Source organism: Choristoneura fumiferana, chromosome 18 (assembly GCF_025370935.1).
Source record: "Choristoneura fumiferana chromosome 18, NRCan_CFum_1, whole genome shotgun sequence".
Classification (NCBI taxonomy): Eukaryota; Metazoa; Arthropoda; class Insecta; order Lepidoptera; family Tortricidae; genus Choristoneura; species Choristoneura fumiferana.
The window spans coordinates 1,999,643-2,027,470 of record NC_133489.1 but is presented as its reverse complement, the minus strand read 5'-3'; the positions used below and the strand labels follow the sequence as shown (position 1 = coordinate 2,027,470).

Sequence of the window (27,828 nt, the reverse complement as noted above, 5' to 3'; positions counted from 1 at the left end):
CATAGCGACTGTTGTTATTGACAAAATTCTTACAGTGTTTATACTTGATTTACAGAACGTAGTAACAGTTAATAAAAATGTTATTTTAATTGTATTTACAATGAAGTTGCTTAAGATACATATGCGGTACCATCCGCCAGGGATCATTCTGGAATATTCCCAAAAAGGAGTGGTGAAGAGTAAGGAAATCGACCTACTGGATCTGAACTGCGAGTAAGGATACTTTTAGACTAAAGTACCGGCCACACCGCTGCTTAAAATACGCAAACGGTGCGGAATCGCAGTGACGTGCCGTAAACGTCAGGACTGCGATTCACCGTTTTTTAAGCAGCGTGTGGCGGCTCCTTTATGCGGACGGTGCTAGACTGCCAACCATCAAAATGGTGAGGAAGAAATTAATGACGGTTACGCGAAGTACGGTAGTGAAACCTGGCCCTAGACCACGAAGTGCAAAACTCGAACTTCGTATGTTGCCGTCCCGCTGATGCTTATGTCATTTGATTCGCGAGTGAAGGGGAGATGGTGCGGTACGAACTTCGATTTACGACAAACAATCCGAATAATTGATGCACCGCATATATCATAATGTATGCTTCGGTTTAAAATTGCAGAGAGATGCTACTTCCCTGTCCGGATAGCCAGTGGATCGAGCCGCAAAAAAACCTAGAAAATCATGTCTTAAATCGAGTTTATGTTTCGGCCTAATCCGTGGCCTAGTCCAATACTAAGCAAAGCTTAGTAGGCAACAGATAAACATATTTATTTAAATACATATTAAATGTCCACGACCCGAGCGAGAACAAACATTCGTATTAGGTACTCTTACAAATATCTGCCCCGGCCGGGGAACGAACCCAGGACCTCAAGCTTCTTAGTCAAGTTCTCTAACCACTTGGCTATCCGGACGTAATCACCGAAACTCCTTGCTAATTGCCTTTGTCCAATTGCATCGTAAATAACTTCCTTCCAGTACAAACATCCCTTCGCTTGCGGCCCGCCTCTATGCCAAGGAGGTGCTCCTCACAGAAGACGTGAAAGACCAGCTAGAGCAGTGCCTGACGACCCTGAAGAAACGCGTGGAGCACGAGGGTCCCGCCGGGAAGAGGTTCTACATCTACAAGACGTTGATGACCCACGTGCTTCCACTCACCAACGTTGCGTTTGACAAGACCGGACAGAGGTAATAAGTATGTGGAGGTAATGGGAGGTAGGAGGTAGTGCTGCTGCATAAGTAGCGTAGTAGAAATAAGCAACCTAAGATATGTATGCATAGGAAAAATTCGTGTCTAGATTCCTGTCCAGCGGTGGTGTAGGGGTTATAGCACGCAGCACGGATTGCTGAGGACCTGGGTTCGATTCCCAGCGCTGGTCTCTTTTTCTGGTTTTTCTGTGTATCCATGTCTCAGTTTGTATTTTCGATATGACATAGTGTAGCAACCGGGTACTGCTTTTTCGCAACGTAACGTTTGGCAAACTGTTTCATTTCGCAACTTTTAATTTTGCAAATTCTAAAACTGTACCTACTTAAATATTTCAGGATTCATTTCAGAGCCATCATGTAAAACCCTTTAGGTTAGGTTAGTTTTATAAAAATCTTGAAATATTTTCAGTAACAGAAGTATCAGTTGGGAAATGTAAACTTGCGAAATGAAACAGGTTGCCAAACGTTATTCGCCGAAACATTAGTAAACTTGTAGCAACATGACGACCACTTAGCTACTCAGTGTTCGTGTTGCTACCATGTCATCTTCGGTTTACTAATGTATCGGCGAAAATTATTTAGCAAATTATTAACTCCCAAACTATTTATCCCATATTTTTATTTAGGCGAAATGTTATTTCCCAACTCAACGTTTCGCACTGATATCATTTCCCAACTAATGATTCGATAAATTATTATTATACAAATTATGACCTGGATTTTTTTTAAGATGTCATTTATATTTTCGTCAAATGTATTGATTGGCATACCTTAATTTAGCAACTTACTGAATGGCATCCAACCTACTGTTTTTAGTGTCATTTATCCTGGCTGCTATAAAAAAAAACCTAACATCGAAGGCTAAGGCGGGAGCTACGCTCCGCTTCGCTCCCGCCTTAACCTTCTGAACCTAAACTATCCAAGTCGCTTCTGCTCCGAACCGTCTTGCTCGCTCGCTTCGCTCGCTTGCACAAATCAAATTAAAGTATAACTTTGCAATGTAAAAAAACGCCCAAATGTTATTTGACAATTTGTTATTTGCCTAAGCCAATCATTTGCTACATAATTATTTGCCACATAAATGTGTGCTGAGGTAAAATTTTGCAATGTAAAAATGTTGCGAAATAAAAAAAATGCTAAGTAAAGTAATGCCAAATATTAGTTTGCCAAATGAAACTTTGGCGAAAGGTTGGTTGCTAAGTGAAATTTTGCGAAACATATTTCGCCGAAAAGGCAGTACACCGTCATCTTCATACCTGGATGCCTTCATCTCAGAATCGCTTAACTCGTACGGTCAAGGGCACAAAATATACACGTTACCAAGACGTCAAAAATATGTACTTATACATCTTTATGCTACTAAACATAAGGTCGATGGTTTTTTGGAATCTTTTTGTATTTTTTATTTCAATTCCAAATTTTTACTTTTACGGTCATCCCGTAAAACCGAAAATGAAAATACAAACTGAAATATAGATGCACAGAAAAAACAGAAAAATAAGACCATCACTGGGAATCGAACCCAGGTCCTCGGTAATCCGTACCGCGTGCTATACCGCTACACCACTGATGGTCAACGGTATCGACACGAATTTCCCTATGCATCTCATATCTCAGCTTGTGTTTCTTACTTAGTCACTTAAGCAGCGACGCCAGCGACATCTATGCCGTAAGCCCTCAAACTTTTTCGGCATTCCTTTGGAACTAACCGCTCACCCGGACAAGAGATATCGTTTCTAAGCAATCAAATTAAGATTGGTTGGTGGATTGGTTGATTGGTTGATTGGTTTAACCAATCTTAATTTGATTGCTTAGAAACGATATCTCTTGTCCGGGTGAGCGGTTAGTTCCAAAGGAATGCCGAAAAAGTTTGAGGGCTTACGGCATAGATGTCGCTAGCGTCGCTGCTTAAGTGACTAAGTAAGAAACACAAGCTGAGATATGAGATGCATAGGGAAATTCGTGTCGGTACCGTTGACCATCAGTGGTGTAGCGGTATAGCACGCGGTACGGATTACCGAGGACCTGGGTTCGATTCCCAGTGATGGTCTTATTTTTCTGTTTTTTCTGTGCATCTATATTTCAGTTTGTATTTTAATTTTTTTATAAGGTCGATGTATACATATTTTGACGTGCTATGGCTGTATATATATTTTTGCGTTCAACCGTACAGGTCATCGCAAAAACAGTAGGGTTACTACGATGAAACACGAAGTTCGTATCGTACCGTCCCTCTCACTCTCGTATGAAATAATATTAGCGTCAGCGGGACGGACGGTACGATACGAACTTCGATTTTCGAATTTCGTAGTAGCCCTACGGATGTGCAAAGACCTTATATTTATACCTAAGCTTTGTACCGAAATTTTTGTTTAGCTAAAATGAGATCTATCGTATGTATTAAATGTTGGGTGGCTCTGGCTATAATATTGCATGTCTTGTAGGTAGAACATAAGCACGTCCTGCCTGACTTGCGGATAAAGTACCGGCCACTCCGCTGCTTAAAAAAACGGTGACGTTACAGAATTGCAGTGACGCATCGTATGCGCACGGTTTTTATCGCATACCCTCCACACCGCTACTCAGAATACACAGACGGGGCGGAATCGTAGTGACGTGCCGTAAACGTCACGACTTTTGATAGAGTGCATGTGGTAAAGTCCTGTCGTTTACGGCACGTTAATGCGATTCCGCACCTTTCCGTATATTAAGCAGCGGTGTGGAGAGCATTCAATAAAAAACGATGCGCATACGATTAGTCACTGCGATTCCGTACCGTCACCGTTTTTTAAGCAGCGGTGTGGTCGCGGCCTAGCTATACACCGTGTTTTTTTTTGATATCCGTTAATTTCAAAATCGGACGTAACCGCTGCCCTACTCCTCAACTGCCACGACTCCCATCATGTGCCTTACGTCTGTTGTCAGATGCCTGTCGGGCAGCTATGACCGGACCTGCAAGGTGTGGGACGTGGAGTCAGGCAAGGAGCTGAAGACTCTCGCAGGGCATCAGAATGTGGTGTACTCTGTTGCGTTCAATTTTCCATCCTGGTAAGAAACCGTTCACAAGCTATGGGTCTAAACGGTTCTCTATCGTTTGCCCGAATTTCATATGCCCGAATGTATCGTTTTCTAGAATTTTCATTTGCCATAAAGTAATTTATTTCTGAAAAAGTAATTTCTTCAGAGTTGATATTAAACTAACCTAATCTAACCTATTGCATTATATATGATGACATTTAAAAAAATCCTGAAAACAGCACGGTTCTATATATTTTATGGCAAACGTGGTATGGCAAGTGAAATTCGGGCAAATGAAATTCGGGCAAGTAAAGGTAAACGGGTCTAAACACTCTAAACCAATGCCATTCTATGTACCATCAGCTAAATATGTGGTCTTCCAACCTAAAGTTGATAATCGTTTGCATGCCACAAATCAATAATGCTAATAGACGTGACTGTCAACTTGAAAGTTCGACTTTAGCGACATATGCATTTGATAGGAACATTTTTAAAAATTGATAGACCACTTATTTGGCTGTAGGCTGATGATGATGATGATGAGTTTGAACGAACTATAAGAAGCCGTGGTGGCCTAGTAAGCCGTGGTGGCCTAGTAAGCCGTGGTGGCCTAGTGGTTTGACCTATCGCCTCTCAAACAGAGGGTCGTGGGTTCAAACCCCGGCTCGCACCTCTGAATTTTTCCAAATTCATGTGCGGAATTACATTTGAAATTTACCACGAGCTTTGCGGTGAAGGAAAACATCGTGAGGAAACCTGCACAAACCTGCGAAGAAATTCAATGGTGCGTGTGAAGTTCCCAATCCGCACTGGGCCCGCGTGGGAACTATGGCCCAAGCCCTCTTGTTCTGAGAGGAGGCCTGTGCCCAGCAGTGGGACGTATATAGGCTGGGATGATGATGATGATGATGACAGGACATTCTGGAATTATATTCTTATTTTGATTCGCGCTGTCATCGTTCATCCACCATTACCTCTCATATTTCGTTTTCTAGAATTTTTTTACCGTACAACGGCAAAACCTACTAGACACTGGCAAAATTGTCCTCCAATGGACAGAGCCATATTTTTCTAAAAAATCTAATCTACTTTGACACAACCCCTGTCACGGACGTCAACAAACTATAGTGAAAGGTTCACAAATCCGCGCTGTGAACATATAATTATTGTGTGCGCCGTATTGATGAAAGAAACATGCAGTCTATACATACTCGTAGATGTCGATGGTCTAATCCAGGGTTTCTCAAACTTTCGGCTCCACGTACCCCTGTTAAAGTTTCCAGGTGACAGCGAACCCCTTAACTAATTAAATCCCCCCCCTAACCTCCCAAAGAAAACAATAAAATTGACTGTTGAACGACGAAATCAGTCGCAAATCAGTCGCGCGCGCGCCACCTCCCTATATATACTGTAGTCTTTGCGCGCCACCATGTGTGGCGTACGTGCCTGCCAGTCATTACGCCACCATTACGTAAATCTTGTCGCGAACCCCCTGCCGTCGAATGGCGAACCCCTAGGGGTTCGCGTACCCCACTTTGCGAAACCCTGGTCTAATCTAAACACACTTTTGAATGAGTATTGAATTTAGGCGTTATTGCACCTGGAAGGCTTACAACAAAATTAAAAAATCGTGAAGTCCGTATCGTACCGTCCCTCTCACTCTCGTAGTAAATAATACCTGGGCGACTGAGGTTTGCTCGGGCTAACACCGATATAAAACTAAGCTAGATCTATTTTTTTTTTTTTTTATTCGACTGGATGGCAAACGAGCAAGTGGGTCTCCTGATGGTAAGGGATCACCACCGCCCATAAACATCTGCAACACCAGGGGTATTGCAGATGAGATCTATTTTTCACCCCCACATACCAAATTTCATCGAAATCGTTGGAGCCGTTTCCGAGATCCCCGAAATACATAATGCCGGCGGCCGATCGTGAAATCCGCCAGATTACGAAATTTCTGGGCATGTCGTGAAATGGCGCCATTTCATGATATGCCTAAAAGTTGGCCAGGCATATCACGATGTGCCTGAGAAAGAATACGGCAGATCGATTATAATTATTAGTCGATATGCCTAGCTCTATGCCGGGCATGATATGCCTAGGAATTTCATGATCTGCCTAAACTGGCCAAATCATGAAATGGCGGCGTTTCATGATATGCCTAGGAATTTCATGATCTGCCTAAACGTCACTATCACTAGGCAAATCGTTAAACGGTGAGTTTTGAACGAAGGATGCCCCTTAGCCAATTCATGAAATTGCGCCATTTCACTATAATTATGCCTAGGAATTTCGTGATCTGTCGGATTTTACGATCGGCCGCTGACATGTGTATAAGAATTGCTCGTTTAGTATTAGATAGATAGATATAATATAGATAGATTTGTGATTTTTGACATTTTTTTATTCTATAACTGTTTTTTTTATTATAATTATGATTAATGTTTTATTTTTGTAAGTATATGATTATGTTATTGCTATTATGTATTTTGATGTGTATCGAATTAATAAATGTTTTTATATAGATAAAGATAAGCCAGCGGGACGGCGAGATACAAACAGTGGCGTAGCTACCAAGGGGCTAGGCGGGGCAGTGCCCTCAAGCTCAGGGGGCCCTCGAAATTCTGCTTTATAGCTGATGATAAAGTTGCTTAGCATTTTTAAAGTATTTGTATATATAATAATTTTACTTCAAAAAACCTTACCAGTTTTGATAGCAGTGGGCCCCATTTTTTTATTTGCCCCAGGGCCCTAGGTTACCTAGCTACGCCACTGGATACAAAGTTTGAATTTTGCACTTCGTAGTAGGTATAGATAGGGCGTGCAATGCTGTTTCAATTAGTTCATCATCCCAGCCTATATACGTCCCACTGCTGGGCACAGGCCTCCTCTCAGAACAAGAGGGCTTAGGCCGTAGTTCCCACGCGGGCCCAGTGCGGATTGGGAACTTCACACGCACCATTGAATTGCTTCGCAGGTTTGTGCAGGTTTCCTCACGATGTTTTCCTTCACCGCAAAGCTCGTGGTAAATTTCAAATGTAATTCCGCACATGAATTTCGAAAAACTCAGAGGTGCGAGACGGGGTTTGAACCCACGACCCTCTGCTTGAGAGGCGATAGGTCAAACCACTAGGTCAGTTTCAATTAGTTACTAGCGACATATTTGCCGGAATTAAGGAGCGGCCACACCACTGCTCAAAATACGGAGACGACTGCGATGGACAATTACTCGCACTGTAGGCTCGCCGCACTACGGCTAAACCGCTTAAAAACCGCGGCGGTTTAGCCGTAGTGCGGCCTGGGCCGTAAAGTAATTCGTCCGCTGTCACAGGGCGGCCACGCCGTACAAAATACGCGTTCATGAATCTACATAGGCACGACGACGTCTGTACACGCGTCGATGTGTGCGTAAGCTGCACAGGAATTTAAGTGCTACCAATGACATTTAAAGATACTCATATGTAGGTATGGCTTAGATATGTGCAAATAAATGTAATCGTTAATCTTACCTATTTCGAGGGTATTCTGGCAAAACAGAATAAGTGCAATTTTTTTTAAAGTTACATACATAGGCATACTCAATGTTTTCTGCTTTATTTATCTAGCAAGCAAAACCGTATAAAAAATAAATATTGTGCACTTATCCGGTTCTGCCAGAATATCCTCGATTTATTTAAACCTACTTAAAATGTGTCTGTTTGCGTATTTTAAGCATTATTATTTTCAATTACAATAGATATACGTCTACAAACTTAAAATAATCATTCGGTAGGTAGTTATTTCATGTATTAATCGCGTTAATTTCAGAAATAACTATTTATTTAGAAAGAGGAAGTAGGTAGGGTACCGTTACGATTTCGCAAAATGATTGCTCCCGAACTTAGTGCCGTGCGACCGACATACATCTACATCGCGTTGCGCGCCCGACTGCTTTCCTGCGGTTTTCCTGCAATCTGCGCTTGAGGGGTGGGGTAACTCGAACCGGTGCGGGGCGGAGCGTGGCCATTCTGTACGTTAGTACTATTATATATTCTGTGCCGCTGTTTATTTTTTCGGCGTGAGTCCCGACTGCTAAGCGAGCGTCCCTGAGAGAGTTTTTTTTATCTTTGATAGCTCTTGTGGCTGCCACAAATTAGTGGCGAGAGAGTTCTCGTCGGCAGTGTGAACTGAACAGCAAGCGATCAACTATTACTAAACGTATGTCTGTTTTGACGGGGTTAATATTGCTCGCTCCTTGAGCGAGAAAATAATAGTCGACAGCTGATCACTTCCTCGACGGCGGTGCGACAAGTTCCATATTCCTTATCGATGATCCCTATCAAATGATCCATGAATGATTTTGCAGGTGGTAGGACCTTGTGCAAGGTCCGCCCGGATTGCTACCACCATCTTGCTCGCTAATCCTGCCGTGAAGCAGCAGTGCTTGCACTTGTGTTTCGGTGTGGAGAGTAAGACAGCCGGTGAAATTACTGGCACTTGAGGTATCCCATCTTAGGCCTCTAGTTGGCAACGCATCTGGAATACCCCTGGTGTTGCAGATGTTTATGGGCGGTGGTGATCTCTTACCATCAGGAGACCCATTTGCTCGTTTGCCATCCAGTCAAATAAAAAAAAAAAAAGATTATCCATATCAAAGATTCAGTTCCCTATCAGTCCCTATTAACAGTTCATATTATATAGGGAGCGTCGTTATGTTCCTTCAGCAATCGCGTCATCACGGGCTCCTTCGACAAATCGGCCAGAATCTGGGACCCGGAGACTGGCGAGTGCCTGGCGACGCTCTGGGGGCACGGCGGGGAGGTGGTAGCGGCCCAGTTCAGCGCGAAGGGCGACCTCGCCGCCACCGGCTCCATGGACCACACGGCGAAACTCTTCGATGTTAAAACTGGTAAAGGCTATTAGACCAATATCAACTGGTAAATGTTTAACCACGGAGCTACTGTGACAAAAAGTAGTTTCAGCTCAGTTTAGTTCAAGAAGCGAAATTACAGATGGAGACACCAAACGGTGAAACTCTTCTGTAGTCTGTATATAAGACCAGGAGCAACTGGTGAATGTCTGGTCACGCTACAGGGCCATAGTGGTCGAGTGGTAGCGACCCAGCCTAGATCCCCTGTCTGAACCGGAAATTGAGCCCGCCAAATAGTAAATAAGTTTTTGGTAAAAATTTCATTTTACAAGCTTGACTGTACTTTTTGTTGACTGTACTTTTATTGTCATCCAAACCACATTTGCATACCAAATTTCAAGTCGATGCCATTAACCGTTGAAGAGTTCCGTCCTGTGCAGACGATTCTGGCCGTAATACCAGAATGTCACTACCAAATTATTGTATAGTCACGCAAGTTACATAAGTAGGTAAGTATACCAAAATTCAAGTCAATCCAACTACTGGAAGTTGGTCGAATTTAATTTACCTACAAGATTTGATTACAGACAGACAGACAGACAGACAACGGGACAGGTGAAACGCTTGTAAAAAGGACGCTGCTGGGTTTAGTAATGTAATTTTGCAAAGTTGTTTTTAATGTATCGTCAACTCATTAATGTAATTTTATTTTTTGGGAGCTCCCATGGGAATTCAGTATTTTTTAAAAATAAAAAAAACAGATTTTTCTGTTGCACCAATTTGTAAAAAAAAAAATTAACTACACCTGAGTATGGATTTTGTCATAGTCCTAACGAACAAATTAAAAAAAAACTAATGTCAACGTAATCAATGTCAGTTGTCAGCTTAATGTCAGACAAGACAGATTGTATTCTAACCTCTTGTGCGTGTTCGATCGAAGTTATTGTGTTTTTAATTTATTAATCTCGATCTTACGACTGCTTGCTATTCACACTGGACCTTTGATATTGCCTGCTTTGACGACGACACTCGCTTTTGACTTGCTTTTGGAAGCTATTACGACGACCTACGGAACTGAAACTGGACTGCACAGATTTCAATCTGCCGATTAAGTGTTTGCTATGCTGACTTCTGACGGTGAAGAATATGAACGATGGAAAGAACCCAAAAGGTGTTTCCTTCCGACATGTAGTAATACTAATGTTACAAGACCTAGTTTGAAATTCTTTAGCATTAGAAAAGAACTGCAAAAAAGATGGTGCCTACTGGCGGGTCGAAACTGTCCTAAACGCCAACTTATTTGTTGTGAAGATCATTTAAACGTAAGTTGTTTTTAATTATATATATCTTCTGCTATTCTTTTAAAAATATTTATAGGTCATAACAATATATAATTATGATCTCTTAATGTCGAATCAAACTTCAATGTAATTCTGAAAAATTTTATTACAGGAGGAAGAGGACATAGAAAACTATGAACAGTATCTTTCTGGCGCTAGACCAAGGCTTAAATTGAATGCCACTCTAAAAAATATACCGCAACTAGTAAGTTACAATTCGTTTTGCAGTTACAAATTATTGCTCTATTGGTTTAGGCTGTGCCTTGTCTGTCTGTAACATTTCTGTTCAAAAATGTAGATGTTTCTCTTGTTCCAACAGGAGAATATCTTTATTATATTTCTAATTATTATTTTATAACAGGATGGCGATGGTGTGTTACAAGGTTACACTTCAGGAGCTATAGACGATGATGCTATCTCAAGTGTGCCTGACATTCAAACCTCAACCAATGTAAGTACTAATTATAAAATTGAAGGTAAATTGTCTCCGCCTTTTTGGAACCAACAGTTATACATACCTAATCTATGACAGACGGATGGACTGACAGACAGACAGCAGAGTCTCAGTAATAGGGTCCCGTTGGCACCCTTTGGGTACGGAACCCAAAAAAGGCAGGGATATATACCTTTGAATGTATGTTTCAGGTTGATGCGGCTGTGCAAAGTGATATTGTGGCGCTCAAACCTAAATCTGTTATGGTCAAACCACAAACAGAAAACAAGAGAACAAATGCTCGAACCTGTAAAGTTAAGGATAAAATAATGCCATCAGTCATATCGCATTTGCCTGACAGTGAAGAGAGTCCTTGCCCAACTCCTTCTCTCCTTGGATCATCTAACTTTGAATCATCTTCAAGTCTTAAGGATGCAGAAAAACATGGAACAAGCCATCTGATGGAAAAGATAGCAAGTAAACCTAAAATGTATTTAGGTTTGCCGAAAAACTATTGGTGGGCAATAGGTTTCCTTGCAAAAAAATGGTCATGTCTGCCACTTCATATTATTATAACATTATTTAAAATAAAAAATAATGACACTTTTATGAGAATGAGCGATGAATTTGAAATGGCACGGTGTACTATAAGGCTTGTATTTGAAAGAAATGTTTATATATTAGCCACATTCTTGCAAAATATTATTTATCTGCCAAGTTTATATGAAATTAAGAAAAACTTGCCACTGTTGTTCAAAATTACATACTCTAATGTCCAAATGATTATAGACTGCTTTGAGATCCAAATAGGAAAACCCAGTAATCCATTCAGACAAGCACAGACTTGGTCACAATGTAAATCTTGCAATACCGTAAAGTATTTAATAGCATGTACCCCAGCCGGCTTTATTGCATTCATATCCAAAGGTTATGGTGGAAGAATATCAGATAAAGCCATCGCCTGCAAGAGCGGCTTAATTGATATTGTTCCTCTGAATGCTGTAATTATGGCCGGCAGAGGTTTTAAAGGAATTGAATCTTTGTTGAGCACCAAAAATGCGAAGCTTCTTTGCCCACCAAGCGTTCAGTCTAATAGTAAAGTAACAAAAGAAGAAGTCATTAAAACAAAAGTAATAGCTATTAGAGTGCAAATAAGGAGGGTGATAAGAAGGGTAAGACAGTTTGACATGTTGAAGCCGCATGCAGTGGTGAACCATAAACATCTAAAATATTTAGACGAGATTGTAACAATTGCATGTGGTTTAATAAATTTGCAGGACCCGATAATTAAAGCTGATTGACAAAATTATATTGTTTTATTTCAACCGGGAACTTGGCGCTTTTTCAAGATATACTTAATATAGGTATTGCTCGTAAAGGTAATGTAGCTTTCTATCTACTATTAGCAGTTCTGTTAATATTGTACTTAGGATTCTTTTAGTTTTGCAGGTGGTAGGACCTTGTGCATGGTCCACCCGGATCGCTACCACCATCTTGCTCGCTAATCCTGCCGTGAAGCAGCAGTCCTTGCACTGTTGTGTTTCGGCGTGGAGAGTAAGACAGCCGGTGAAATAACTGGCACTTGAGGTATCCATCTTAGGCCTCTAGGTTGGCAACGCATCTGCAGTCCCCTGGTGTTGCAGGTGGCTATGGGCGGTGGTGATCTTTTCCATCAGGAGACCCACTTGCTCGTTATCCATACAGTAAAATAAAAAAAAGTACAATAATTTAAAAAATCGATTTAGCATTACATAAATAAGTTTTTGTTAAAAATTACATTTTGTTCGTGTGTGTGTGTGTGTTGGCAGGTGTCCATGGGCAGCGGTGATCGCTTCCCATCAGGTGACCCGTATGCTCGTTTTCCCCCTCTTATATATAAAAAAAATGAGTAAGCTTATATGCCTACCGATAAAAAAAATCAGCCACTTATCCAGTTTCGTCTTGACTTGACCAACTGTAATGTTGCCGAAACGTCGAGGTAAATATTACTCGTGTGTTTTTTTTATATAAATGGCGAACTCGTGTGTGTTAGCGTGATAAGTCCTGTGCGTGGTATTTTGACTATGAATGAGTAAATATCAAAATACTGCTGTCATTTTCACGACATGTCCTTGCGTTGGTAAAAGACCTAACTTCAACTCTGGTGGTACTATACGTCAGTGTCAGTGCCCTTAGTGTAAGTTTTCGGTTACAAAATACGTCGCGATCGCGTTCACGTTAAAATCTCAATTTGTATGGAAACACGAACATCGCAAACGTTCCGCTAGAGGCGCTGTTCGTGTTTCCATATAAATTGAGATTTTAACGCGTACGCGACCGAGACGTATTTTGTAACCAAAAATTACAATAAGGGCACAGGTATACTTGTCATATGCAGGTGAAGAGATCCACACGTACTCCGGCCACACGGCGGAGGTGATAGCCCTCCAGTTTGACCCCAATGAGGGGCAGCGGCTCATCACCGGGTCTTTCGACGGCACCATCTCCATGTGGGATACCAGGATGAGAGAGTAAGATATATTTTGTACCAGTAAAGTAGCAGCTTAGCTTTTGAACTTCGCTATACTCTGTTCCAACGGCAGACGAAAAAACGAACATTGAAGAAGTGTATAAGTATTTTGTTTTTGTCAGATGCATTAAAGTATGGGCTGTTAGGCCACACAACACAATAAAACTTGTTGTATCATGTTTGAGAATGAAGTTGAGAGATGCATGCGAAAGGTTGTCCATGTCCATAGTAAGTTTTTTCGCCTGGATAACTGAACATCTGAAAGTAGTTTGTTTGAACGAGTGAAGGATCGATCACACTCACAAACAACATTTTTACTTATTCCTTTTTGTAAGATCTGTGAATTGGTGCGAAAAACATTTGGAATACCTTATGGAGCAATACTGCGTGGAACTTTTGTGAAAGCAAATTCACGCATGAACAAAATTGCTTTTGATTTATGTGTGTGTGAAGCGCCCAATCCGCACTGGGCCTGCGTGGGAACTGCGGCCCAGCCCAAGCCCTCTAATTCTGTGAGGTCTGTGCCCAGCGGTGGGACGTATACACCGTGGGCTCTAATAACCCGAAAGATTTTAACAGCGTATTCCTGATGATAATGCGAGTAAATAATGTTATATCAACATAGGCCCAATTATGTATCTTAACAAAATATTATTATTGAACAAAAGTAATCAATTAAGTTTTGTACCTACTTCCTTGTGGATAAATCTTTAGTTAAAAGAGTGAGAAAGATAATCCAATTCCAAGTCGAGAAACAGAGTAAGCAAACGACATCATGCGATGTACGGCGAGTGCGTGCGTGAATATCTCGAAAATTATGCGTTATTGGACTACATGTTATACCACTTTATATACTCTAATTAAGTAGGCTCTAGAATCGTTGGTTTAAATCTTTCGGGTTATTAGAGCCCACGGTGTATAGGCTAGGCTGGGATGATGAATCGTCAAATGTTAGTAGCGACTTTTCCGCAGTCGCGTGTCGGTCCTCTGCGGGCACGAGGGCGAGATATCCAATGTGCAGTTCAACTGGGACAGCTCGCTGGTGGGCTCGTCCTCGTTGGACGGCAGCGCCAAGCTGTGGGACGCGCGCCAGAGTTCTTGCCTGGCCACCGTCTCCGGGCATACTGATGAGGTACCATTAACATTGGCGTATCTAGGGTTATTTTTCTGGGGAGGCCTGGCCTGCGATTTTTGATTGTAGATATCAGTATTATAGAATTTAGTAGCCCAACATCCTGGGTGGGCACTAGACCATTCTGGGGTGGGCACGCCCCCCCCCTCTATATAACTACGCCTATTTTAATATACGAGACACAGTTCTGACAGTTATACTTCACCCGTAAAGCCGCATTTACCTACATTTATCTGTCGTGTTGTGTTGTGACGCTCTGCTCTGTCTGTCTCCCTCTATAGCTTATAATGCGACACAACACAAACCATCACAACACACTGCATCAGATAAATGTGAACGCAACCTTATAAAATGCATGAAACCGATACAGTTCTGATGCGTCACGACACAGAATGACAGATAAATTTGAATGCGGCTTTTCCCAGACTGAGGGTTCCGCAGGGCTACTACGAAACTCGAAGTTCGTATCGTACCGTCCCTCTCGCTCTCGTATTAAATAGTATAAGTGTCAGAGGGACCGCACGGCACGACACGAACTTTGAGTTTCGTACCTAGTCCCTGCCGATATTGGTGATAATGACATTTTAAGCGCCCCCTCCCGCTCCATGTTTGTATTTGCTAAGTTGGCTCTTTACTGGAGTGTGTAGTAGTAACGTGTCCATATATCAAATTGACGTTCATTGCCCCGTAACGCATATTTGCCATAATTAATTTCAGGTATTGCAAAATATTTACAAAATTGTTCTAATTATAAATAAACCCGCGTAGCTCATCGAAAAACGGTGACGTTTGACATTTCGGAGACCTCTAGCTACACTAGCGCCTCTAGCGGCGAATTCAAACGCGATAACTCATTGCAAGCAAGACCGTTAACGTCATAAAAATCTCACGATACTAACGCCATCTAGCGATATTTCGCCTGTCATTTAGCTCTCATTCTGTGCACTACCACATACAACAGGTCATTTACTTTTGTTTTTCACCTATACTGTGACGCTAACACGTCGCCACAGGTGCTGGACATCTGCTTCGACTGGGCGGGACAGCGCATGGCGACGGCGTCCAGCGACTGCTCGGCGCGAGTGTACGACGTGCGCACTGACTTCACGGAGTTGGCCGTCATGAAGGGACATCGCGAAGAAGTCTCCAAGGTAAGCGAGGCTCAAGTGGAATGCCTAAAGCTGCGCGTTCCCTGAATCGGAATCAGTGCGTACGCAGACGGATTTGTTGCTTTGTATTGGGAGGGTGCGAAGTACTAGGTGGGGTAATGAAATCTATCGCAGCGCTCATAGTGGCCAAAAGAAGAAAAAAATCTAGGCTCTGTCATCTGTCATACTCATATGAATCTGTCATTAACAAAGCAATTTGTATAGACTTTAACTACCTAATTTTAGTAATAGATGTTTGTGTTATGATGCGAGCTTGAATTATTGAACACTGTCCCTGTTTTGTTCTTAATTCCTCTACATCTCGGACATGTCCAGCAACAATTTTCCTTATGAAACGGTTTGTGGTTGAAATTTTATATTGAGTGATACTCCAAAACCGGTCTTCAAAATGATACTCATTTTGATCTGAAAACGATATTTAATATATTAGTAGCGATATAAGCACAACTATATAATTTTACTATTATTCAAAGAAACCAATAAGATAGCTTTATCTTTTCATTTTACAGTAAAAGTACAACTAAACATGAAGTAAACAAACCACATAACGAAAATAAAACACACTTTTTGAATAAATTTTACTTACCTCATCCAGGTTTTAATGACCAAAAATAAATTCACAACCTTTTTTCCACACAAATCACGGTATCAAAGTAATTTTGTTATAGGTTTCATTTTTGTCACAATGTCGCGATGAAATTTCAAAACGTCAGAGCATCAGAGCCAAAAAATTTGCGGACGCTAGGTGGCGCTGATGTCGTGCACAGAGCCAATAGATTTCTATGGCGCGGAAATGCCGATCTAGTGCACGCAGTACCATAGATTTCTATACAAAGCAACAAATCCGTTCGCTTCGTACGGCTCGATTCCATGCAGTGGGCGCGCAGCTTATAGAAAAATAAACGACGAGATTTTAGATTTAGCAGCGAGAAGAGACTAATTGTTGAGGACGATTGAGAATAGAAGAGGGATTATGCTGGGACACCTGATACGACATGATAGTTACATAAGAACAACAATTGAAGGGAAATTGGGCAGGAGAGGCAGGGGAAGACCGAGACGTGCGTTTATGGATCAAGTCAAAGAGAAGGTCAATGTAATGTCGTATCAGAGCCCGTATTGCCTAATGTTTCTGACGCTCGCGATCGCAATGAAATGACAGATTTTGACATTTGATTGCGATAGTGAGCTTCAGAAACGTTGGGCAATACAGCCTCCGGTAGCTCCGGTGCTCAAAGCATTGGCAGAGAGGCGTACAGAATGGCGATTAGTCCAACGACTAGAGCTAGGTCTCTTAAATAGATGATGATGACGATGACACAAAACAGATAAGTACAGAAATCAATCTACATAGAAGTGCGCTCGAGCAACGCACACATAGACAGTGCTCACGGACACGAACCGGTTGGGACCAGTGCGAGCGCGAGTGCCATCCGCTTGAAGCCGCGTCCACACCGGGCCAACGAAGGCCAACAAATAGGCCTTCGTTGGTCCTGTGTGGACGGGTTAGCGAACGCCAACGATCGATCGTTGGCGTTTGTCGGCGATCCGGAGCGTGGCGGTAACATCAAAGGAATCGTACCATTACATCGAATCCAGGGTGGACGGTCGCCGAAGGCCAACGAACGAACGCTCAAGTTGAAGCAAAAGAGCGTAGCGTGCAGACGTCTGATTTATCCCTCTCGTATACGGTATACGGTATACCTCGTCTATATTTCATGCCGTACACGTCGCTTAAGTATGGAGAGCTCATTACAGTTTTACAGTATATAAATAAAACTATCAATTATAATCATATCGACGTCGTCCATTTTTAAATTTGGCGTGCAAGCCGGAGTCAGGTGCCAACGAACATTTGCTTGAAGTTTGACGCACCTTCGAATGCCAACGAGCGTGCGGATGCGGAGCCAACGTTTGAATATCCTTCGTTGGCGTTCGTTGGCAAGGTGTGGACGCGCCATACGACTCGCGTCTGTGAACTTTTTTGCGCAATAATGGAGAATGCGAATTTATTACACTTTTAAATATAATCGTGCATTTTGGCCAAAGTCGAAATCGTCGCAAGATATTTTCTGTGACAAATTTGTAATATAACAATGACATTAACATTAAAATATTTTAGTTATTATTAATTTATATTTCCATTCTTCCCGTTTCATTTCGTAAAAAAACAAATGGAAGATATATCCAAACAAACTGTATGTTCCCAGACAACAAATGAAAATATATGGTAAAAATGTATATATAATGTCTATTAAAATATATAATTAGATTCCAAATGACATAAAATCACTAGATGTAAATAAATTTCAGAAGAAATTGTTTAATTGGTTGCTTGACATGTGTTTCTATTCAATTAATGATTTCCTGAATTATTATTAAACTAATGTATTCCATAAGATTGTATAATATTGTAATTGTAAATTAAACTTAGCTAATTTTTGCGCCAATAATTGGATAATTTAATTTATTTTAACGAATATAAAATTGTATTTCTAACATTTCTACGCCGATGAGACAGGATATGACGCACTTAATGTAATTCGACCATCTTTTGTACCATATTCTAAGAAATAAACATATTATTATTATTATTATTATCAACAATAAATCAAACAACTAGATACGAGTGCCACTGCCACGATAGTTTTTTTTGCATAAGCCATAGTTGACAACCTTAGAGCGACCGCCGAGCTTTGGTATGAAAAGTGAGGTACATTTATACAGGAGATTGAATTCTGTATAGCTTCTGTACCTTTCTGTTTTGTGGCGATAATGTGTAACGATTTGTAAGATGATCGCGAGAGCGGGACAAATACAACAACACCTCGGTGATTGATCACAACGTTCGAATTAATCGTTTGATTGCAACTGGAATAATCTAAACCAGCACTGGTCCGGCCGAGGCGATGTGAGATTGAGGTCTTATTGTCAACACATTTAGAATTACAATCGTTTTCACCACTTCTTTCTGTCACACGGTGTAATAGCAGGGTAGAAAGAGATAGTGAATGCGATTGCGAACGTCAGCGCGTTAGACAAGTAAGACTGGGCACAGAATAAATAAAGATGGTTTTTTTGGAATATTTTTGTATTCTTCATTTCAATTCCAATTTTTTTGTTACTTTTACGGTCATCCCGTAAAACCCATATATCATAAGGGTTTTACAAAAAAACAATCTTAATTTGATTGCTTAATAACATCTCTTGTCCGGGTGAGCGGTTAGTTCCAATGGGGTGCTGAAGGTTCTCGATGATGAGGGCTACAGCATAGATGTCGCTAGTGTCGCTTCTTAAGTGACTAAATAAGAAAACAAACAAGCTGAGATATGTGGTGCATAGGAGAAATTCGTGTCTGTACCTATCACTGTCCAGTGGTGGTGTAGCACGTGGCACGGAATGTCGAGGACCTGGGTTCGATTCCCAGCGCTGGTCTTATTTTTCTGGTTTAACTGTGCATCTATATTTCAGTTTGTATTTTCGATACAGAATAATTAATTGATTTATTTAAGTAACAGTTACAAGTTACAAACGAATAGCTTCGTTCTTTAGGCTGCGGGTCCACAGAGGCGGAGCCGAGCGGAGCGGAGCGGAGACGTGTAGGGACCGACCAATCCCTACGCGTCTGATGATAATTAGGCGGAGACGAGATGTGGATTCAACTAATATGATTGGCCGATCCCTACACGTCTCCTCTCCGCTCCGGCTCCGCCCGAATCCACCTCAGTGCAGCCGCAGCCCTAATTTGTGATCCATTTCGTAAAACTAAAACAATCTTGAGTAGGTCCCAAATTAGAGATCGTGACCGAACAATACCTTGGTTGACTAAGATATCAAATACATAACCTATATAGGTAGTATTAAATATAATGACCCGGATAACTCACGTGCTGCAACACGCGAGCCGCTGAGTCGCGTTGCTCCGGAGACGAAGGGCTACGGATTAGCCCGAAACATGTCGAGCTAAACTCGATTTAAGACGTGTGTTATCCGGGTCATTATATTTAATATGAGTGAGTCTCACGGTAGATTCATGTTCAAAATTGCAAATCTTTTTATAGGTAGTGCCACGAGAGTTGAAGTGAATGGATTACACGCACAGCGACATGAAGAACTGATTGCATAAAAGAAGAACGTGTGAAATGAATGAGTAAATGTCAAAATCGCGCTGTCATTACATGACATGTTCTTGTGTGTGTGACCTCAACTCTGTTGGCATTACCTATAAGTTAATACACATTATGATGTGATGAAAAGATGTTTTCTGCCAGGTATGCTTCAGCCCGGCAGGCGGCTCTCTGTTGACCGCGTCGGCTGACCGCACCGCACGCATTTGGAACACCTCCACTGGCAACTGCACACAGGTGAGATTAACATCGTCAAGTGAGATTGACATTGTCAGGTGAGATTGACATTGTGAGATGAGATTGACACCGTCTGATGAGATGACACTGTCAGATGCGATTGACATCGTCAAGTGAGATTGACCCAGTCAGGTGAGATTGACACCATCAATTGAGATTGACCTAGTCACGTGAGATTGACATCGCCAATTGAGATGATAATAACTCCGTTATAAACAGCCGTATCGATATAATATAGGTAGGCGCAAAATATACGCAGTGTGAGGTAATTTTATACTGGTTGTTTGGGACCCTAACACACACAGATAGGTACGGTACGGTCAAGGACTTTAATTCATTAAGGAAAGTCATTACGATTTTCCTTGTTAATTAATGCGATGTCACTATGACGTTTACTGTGAAATGGTTCCATGGTGGCACATGAAAGTCCTTGACCGTACATGTTGTGTACCTATCTATAACAATAGTGAGAAATTACTCACACGCATGACATCACAGCAGGACCCAGATTTCTAGGAGCTAGAAAAATGAATATGTGGATTTTTACAGGCAACTCGGTTTTTTTGTATGAGATTTCTGTTCTTCTTATTTTTAACTAGTTCTGTGTGTTCTGTGTGGGCCCAATCCAGTCGATGGCATAGGCACAATAATGCGCAAAGTAAACATTAGCTCAAGTGTAGAATGTGAAGACCAATTCGCTCCAATTCCTTTGAACCTCGGATCGAGGGCGCTGCGTTGCTCTGACTCACGGAGTACCTACTTGGTGATATCACTCTGTTACTCATTTCATTAAACTGAGCAAAAAATATAAAAAAACACTGCTTTAAAAAAACTAAAAAGCAATAACAAGTCTAGTGGTCTAAAACTTTAAAGTTCCATTCAAAGTCTGTATAACTTAAGATTGTTTTTTTGGAATCTTTTTGTATTAAAAAAAAATTGTAACAAAAAATTTGGAATTGAAATAAAAAATACAAAAAGATTCCAAAAAACCAATCTTAATTTGATTGCTTAATAACGATATCTCTTGTCCGGGTGAGCGGTTAGTTCCGATGGAGTGCCGAAAAGTTTCTCGATGAGGGCTACGGCATAGATGTCGCTAGTGTCGCTGCTTAAGTGGCTAAATAAGAAACAAACAAGCTGAGATATGAGGTGCATAGGAGAAATTCGTGTCTGTATCGTTGTCCAGCGGTGGTGTAGCGGTATAGCACACGGCACGGAATGCGAGGACCTGGGTTCGATTCCCAGCGCTGGTCTTATTTTTCTGGTATTTCTGTGCATCTATATTTCAGTTCAGAATGAGAGGGTTTGGGCCATAGTTCCCACGCGGGCCCAGTGCGGATTGGGACTTCACACACACCATTGAATTGCTTCGCAGGCTTGTGCAGGTTTCCTCACGATGTTTTCCTTCACCGCAAAGCTCAAAGCGCAAAGCTTCTGAGGGGAGGCCTGTGCCCTGCAGTGGGACGTATATAAGCTGGGATGATTATATTTCAGTTTGTATTTTCTGTATAACTTAAATTGGAATGATAAAAAAAATGCACATGATTAGCTATATAGCTAGGGACCTGAGGCCGTATCGCCTTACGTTTCTAACGCTCGCGATTGCAATCAAATGACAGTTTTTGTATGCGAAATCTGTCATTTGATTGCGATCGAGAGCTTCAGGAACGTAAGGTAATACGGCATCTGGTCAGGATCTTCAGGATTATGCTGCCGAGTAGGAATGTTACTTGTGGGCTTGTCCGGCCTTCCGAGCATTTTTAATTGGCCGGTTATGTTTCAGCTCTGTCAATCCGAGAGCGGACAGGAAGGTAATGTTTACAATTGGCTGCTACAATAACACACATTGTGATCTTCCCAGGTGCTGTCCGGCCATCAGGGCGAGATCTTCTCCTGTGCGTACTCGTACGCAGGCGACGCCATCATCACAGCCTCCAAGGACAATACCTGCCGCATCTGGAGGTGATTGGACTGGTGGCGGGGGGACGGGGGGGGGACTGTAGCGGCCGGCTATGACAGAAGACAAACTTGTAGCTGAAGGGTAAGGCCCTCCGCACATGGAGCTACTCAAAAGTGACGGAACTAATCAGTAATTTAATTAAAAATTACAAATCAGTTGGAATCTCGCACACGATTGGTTTCAGTCATTTCTGTCAAAGAGAAATGTTTTGGTCGGTCATTTATCACCACAAAAACGCAGAAAACTCGGGTAACCAGTAGCGCGGCGACCGGCACAACGCGTCACACGTGATCAGTTTTGATTTGTTACTAACCGGTTGCTGACTAGTCGCGTCGTGTGCGAACCTCAGTGGAAAATTATGGCGGGCGGCGACGCTCGAGCAACTCGTTAGTAATTTGAGTTTGTAACTAGTTATTTTTAAATAGCTCAATGTGCGGAGGGCCCAAGAGTCTGAGCACACTGTCCAAATTACGCATGAATATCGCCGTCATTACGCCTGGATATTTCTAATTTTCCAAAATTACGTCGCTCGAATTCGGTCGGGTGTAAAGTGAAGCTCAGCGTCTGATCATGCGGAAATAGGCGGTAACTATTTCCAGCAAAAGCTAGTAATTTAAATAAAGTTACAGGCGAGAAACGAGTTAGGGCCGTCGTGTCGTGTAGGAATGAACACTTGAATTTTGAAGTGCTTTTAATGTCTTTTACATATAAGTGCAGATACAGTGGGGTTTAATTATCACTAACTTAAATTATTGATCAAGATCGACCGCACGACCTTACGTTACCGCGACGGAAAACATAAGACACTCGCGACACATCACTTCACATTAAAGTCAAAGATGTGCAGTCAGCACTTTTAGTGGGAGTCCGGCAATCGATTATCGAGAAAAGCGGGTGACTCAAAGATGCCTTGTCGTGGCGTGGGAACCGTACTTATGGCGTAACAGGCGTAATCGTGACGAATTTCTGTAGTGTAATTATAGCGCTTATGATATGTTGTATTAGCGAATACCTAAGTACTTCGAAAATCGGCCGTTGAACTTTACTCGCGTATTTTTGGCATAGTATGTATAACCTTTACCAAACAGATCCATATCTACCCATCCAAGATCAAGGAGATTTTTCTATGGAAAGAAAGAAAGAACATCAAACGGACCTCATGTTATTAACGCCATCTAGCGATATTTTGCTTGTAAGAAAACCCTAATTTACAATACTTCGCTCACCCAGTAGGTACGTTCGTCGAACTTGTTTCAAATTACTTGATTTAAACGGCAATTGCAGGTGGGGAGTGATGAAGTATAACATAGTTGCCGGAAGTGAAGGACTCATGCCAGGGGAACTGTGTGTTGACTCTAGTGACACTGATAGGGACAAGTTAGCTAACGCGGTTTGCGCGGAGCGGGTGGACGCCTGTTAACCAATAGTATGAGCAACGTTAAGTGCGCGTGTCGCGTGCATAGGATTGTACCTGTACCCCTAGTGTAATTTTTCGGTTACTAAATACGTGTCGATCGCGTTCGCGTAAAATCTCAATTTGTATGGAAACACGAACATCGCAAACGTTCCGCTAGAGGCGCTGTTCGTGTTTCCATACAAATTGAGATTTTAACGCGAACGCGATCGAGACGTTGTTTGTAACCGAAAACTAACACTAAGGGCACAGAACGGTATCGGTTTCATACATTTTATATGGTTGCGTTCACAAGAAAAACTATCTGATGCAGTGTGTTGTGATTGTGACGGCTTGTGTTGAGAGAGCATCACAACACAACACGACAGATAAATGTGAATGCGGCTTTAAATTAACCAATCAGCTGTCTGTAATTGGACAACAATTAATTAACCTGACTGTTACCTGGGAACAAAGTTTCCTCTTAGGACTGTGTTATGAGAGCGAATGCTATCTCTTGCGCTCTTGATTCGCGCACTGAAAGTTTAGAAGCAATAAAAACATAAATACTTGTTTTTTACGGTTTAGTGATTTTCGGATGTTTTCCATTTGTGTTGTGAAGCGTTGCCTACTATTGTTGCCAAATTGTCAACGGAAAATGCCCCGTTCATAGATTTCGGCTCTCCTGGTTTTTTCATCAAATCAAATCCAAATCATTTATTGAAGTAGGGGATTCTGAAAACAGTTTTCATTTGATTTTACGGATGTTTATTTTTTTCACGTACCTAATAATTTCAATGTGTCAAATTTATGTGATTAGGCGCATTACGTAGGTACAGTCACCAGCATTAATATCTGCCACAGCGGAGCGTGCAAAAATATCTGACACGTCCTTCCGGCCCTAGAAATAGAGTCCTATCAGATATTTATGCACGCTTGTTGTGTCAGATATTGGTGCTGGTGACTGTACCTACCTGGTATAATAAAGTAAATTTTATTGTTATTCGGAAATATCATTTGGTAAGCGTTGAATATAATCGTATGGGGAAACTTTTAACATAATAGTGGCCAGACCGCGGCTTAAGTAGTGGTTGAAGAAATTGTGACACATTCGCACAAAGCTTCATCATTTGACCTTAATTCGATGCACGAAACGATGGGCACACTAGTTGCAAAGTTACATTAACTTAGTTAGATGAAAAGACGTTAGGTCTACTCAAAGGTTGACTGGTAGAGATCCCTTAAAGGGATAAGTCCGCCTTTGTACAAGTATCTCAAAGTTTGTCAATTGTGTTTTGTTTATTTTCTTTTGTACAATAAAGAGTTTACATACATACATACATACAATACAATAACTCTTTATTGCACACCAATACAGTAAACAGTACAGAGAACACAATAGATTTTCTAAGGTAAGCAATAGGCGGCCTTATCGCTTCAGAGCGATCTCTTCCAGGCAACCTTACTTTACATACGTTAGTACGCACTAAACAATTAGTACCTAATAGTAAACTAAAGGACAATTAAAAACAAAGTTTACCATAGACAAATTACCTAAGTCATTATCATGTTTCCCACTCGTTTATTGTTGTTTACCTTCTATATCTATATGCGTTTACTATAGTTTTTACTAAAATGTATGTAAAAGTTTAAAATTTACTCTTTTCTCTAGTTTCGTATTAATGTATGCGACCACTGATGTATTAAACTGTATGCGACCTTGTATAGGTAAGTAAGTCAAAACAGCTCGTGGCGTTTTTTTTACTATGTTCGCCACGCTCTCATCGTGACCGACGCCACTCGCTTTTTTGACCCCTCTTATAGGTACAACTATTGCATAAAATACCATGAACTAGGTCTGTGGTGGCCTGCATCAGATTGGTTGACTGTAGTAAATGTTATTGTGCAAGTATGAACATGAAATTAGCAATAAAACTTGCACAGAGCTATGGCTTATGGCAATATGCCCTTGATTATCTGACAATAGAGTTGTGTGCAGATTTAAAGCTTTCTATTCATTTAAATTACATCTGAGGCCGTATTGCTTAACGATTCTGGTGCTCGCGAATGCAACCAAATGACAGTTTTTGTATGCGAAATGAAATCTGTCATTTGATTGCAATCGCGAGCGTCAGCAGGGCTATACGAAACTCGAAACTGGAAGTTCGTGTCGTGCGGTCTCCAGTGGCGTAGCTAGGTAACAAAAGGTCCTGGAGCAAAAAATAAACTAGGGCCGCAACTAAACTATTTATTAAAAAACGCCAGCAAAAATAAAAATAAAAACGCCCGAAAGAAACGCTGCTTGAAAAGACAATTAAAAAGTAAAAAATAATTATGCGCTACCTAGCTGTTGCCCGCGACTTCATCTGCGAAGAATTCGTTTATCTATATCCCGCGGGGACTATGCTGATTGCCCGCAAAATTAGCCTAAGTTAATTTAGTATAAAGTATCTAGTAATATTTTTTTATCTAAGCGTTGTCGGTGTCGGGGACCGCTAAGGTTAACATGAAACTAAATATGTGTATTTTTTAAAGTATTAACCTTAGCGGTCCCCGACACCGACAACGCTTAGATAAAAAAATATTACTAGATACTTTATACTAAATTAACTTAGGCTAATTTTGCGGGCAATCAGCATAGTCCCGCGGGATATAGATAAACGAATTCTTCGCAGATGAAGTCGCGGGCAACAGCTAGGTAGCGCATAATTATTTTTTACTTTTTAATTGTCTTTTCAAGCAGCGTTTCTTTCGGGCGTTTTTATTTTTATTTTTGCTGGCGTTTTTTAAGTCGGGGGTTTTTTAAATTTTAAATTTAAGTTTTTATTTCATGTTTTTTAAACTTTGATATAAGTATATCTTTTTAAACTGTACTAGTGTGTTGGTTATCCTGGCTGCAGCATCAGCTCATCTTGTTGCCACCATTGCATTGTATGTAGAATCAAATACTGATCAAAAGGAATCAAATACGACATATCTGCTATTATTTTTTCAAGAGTATACTGGTGTGCTGGATATCCTGGCTATAACATCAGCTCGTCGTATTGCCACCACTGCATTGTATGTAGAATCAATTACTGATCAAAACGATTCCAAACACGACATATGTGCTATTATTTTTTTTATAGAGTGTACTAGTGTGCTGGATATCCTGGTTGCAGCATCAGCTCATCGTGTTGCCACCATTGCATTGTATGTAGAATCAAATACTGATCAAAAGGAATTAAACACGACATATCTGCTATTATTTTTTCAAGAGTATACTGGTGTGCTGAATATCCTGGCTGCAGCATCAGCTCGTCGTGTTGCCACCACTGCATTGTATGTAGAATCAATTACTGATCAAAACGAATCCAAACACGACATATGTGCTATTATTTTTTATAGAGTGTACTAGTGTGCTGGATATCCTGGCTGCAGCATCAGCTCATCGTGTTGCCACCATTGCATTGTATGTAGAATCAAATACCGATCAAAAGGAATTAAACACGACATATCTGCTATTATTTTTTCAAGAGTATACTGGTGTGCTGAATATCCTGGCTGCAGCATCAGCTCGTCGTGTTGCCACCACTGCATTGTATGTAGAATCAATTACTGATCAAAACGAATCCAAACACGACATATGTGCTATTATTTTTTATAGAGTGTACTATTGTGCTGGATATCCTGGCTGCAGCATCAGCTCATCCTGTTGCCAACATTGCATTGTTTGTAGAATCAAATACTGATCAAAACGAACCCAAACACGATATATCTGCTATAGTTTTATTAAGAGTGTACCTACTAGTGTTCTGGATATCCTGGCTGCAGCATCAGGCCGAGATTCCATAATCTTGCGTAGCTATATAGCATACATGGGTGTTTCAAATTTTAGGTCCCAAATATGTTTGAAAGTAAAGTAAATATCCATTATGCGTCTAAGATTCCTACCGCAGCGAACAAAAGATCTGATGATCTTGAAACGGCTGAACCGATTTTGATAAATCATGTCTAAGATCCATTGCTAGAAAACCAGCTTTCAAATAAAAAAAACCGCATTCAAATCGGTCCACCCGTTTAAGAGCTACGGTGCCACAGACAGACACACAGACACACAGACACACAGACACACAGACACACAGACACACAGACACACAGACATACAGACACACAGACACACAGACACACAGACACACATAGCGGTCAAACTTATAACACCCCTCTTTTTCGTCGGGGGTTAATAACACCCCTCTTTTTCGTCGGGGGTTAAAAATATTTCGTTCCTTATTTGTCGTGTTCCGAATTCGACGTACTCCAGATTTGTCTTTTATAGTATCTAAGTCGGAGTCCGAGGGGCCCCCTGAGCTTGGAAGCTCCGGGGCACTGCCCCGTCTAGCCCTCCGGTAGCTACGCCACTGGCGGTCTCTTTGACACTTATCCTATTTAATACGAGAGCGAGAGAGAGATGGTACCAT

At 41.3% G+C, this 27,828-nt stretch overlaps 2 protein-coding genes across 3 annotated transcripts; both read left to right on the top strand.

The window, feature by feature from the left end:
• Window positions 1-25,641, top strand: LOC141438217 (uncharacterized). Of its 2 annotated transcripts, none has more exons than XR_012452462.1 (10): window positions 1-213; window positions 971-1,180; window positions 4,127-4,249; window positions 8,926-9,110; window positions 13,222-13,354; window positions 14,326-14,485; window positions 15,499-15,636; window positions 19,926-20,018; window positions 21,880-22,059; window positions 23,263-23,347. XR_012452462.1 is itself a non-coding variant. In XM_074102003.1 (10 exons), the coding sequence occupies exons 1-10, from the start codon at window positions 101-103 to the stop codon at window positions 23,396-23,398; spliced, it is 1,392 nt and encodes a 463-aa protein (XP_073958104.1). In that variant the 5' UTR covers window positions 1-100; the 3' UTR covers window positions 23,399-25,641. The 2 variants fall into 2 exon arrangements, 1 of the variants encoding a protein (XP_073958104.1); XM_074102003.1 differs by having other exon boundaries at window positions 21,880-21,980; window positions 23,263-25,641.
• Window positions 9,975-12,145, top strand: LOC141438356 (uncharacterized). Its single transcript, XM_074102214.1, has 4 exons — window positions 9,975-10,393; window positions 10,524-10,616; window positions 10,773-10,862; window positions 11,057-12,145. Exons 1-4 carry the CDS (start codon window positions 10,193-10,195, stop codon window positions 12,143-12,145), a joined length of 1,473 nt encoding a protein of 490 aa, XP_073958315.1. The 5' UTR covers window positions 9,975-10,192.
• Window positions 25,642-27,828: the final 2,187 nt, after the last annotated feature.

Bases quoted from the DNA above. Each gene is read 5' to 3' on its own strand.
- LOC141438217 (XM_074102003.1), top strand. From the start codon at position 101: ATGAAGTTGCTTAAGATACATATGCGGTACCATCCGCCAGGGATCATT. The intron at 9,111-13,221 runs GTAAAGGCTATT...TGTCATATGCAG, and splicing joins ACTCTTCGATGTTAAAACTG to GTGAAGAGATCCACACGTAC. The intron at 21,981-23,262 runs GTGATTGGACTG...CGGCAATTGCAG, and splicing joins AATACCTGCCGCATCTGGAG to GTGGGGAGTGATGAAGTATA.
- LOC141438356 (XM_074102214.1), top strand. From the start codon at position 10,193: ATGCTGACTTCTGACGGTGAAGAATATGAACGATGGAAAGAACCCAAA. The intron at 10,394-10,523 runs GTAAGTTGTTTT...ATTTTATTACAG, and splicing joins GTTGTGAAGATCATTTAAAC to GAGGAAGAGGACATAGAAAA. The intron at 10,617-10,772 runs GTAAGTTACAAT...ATTTTATAACAG, and splicing joins TAAAAAATATACCGCAACTA to GATGGCGATGGTGTGTTACA.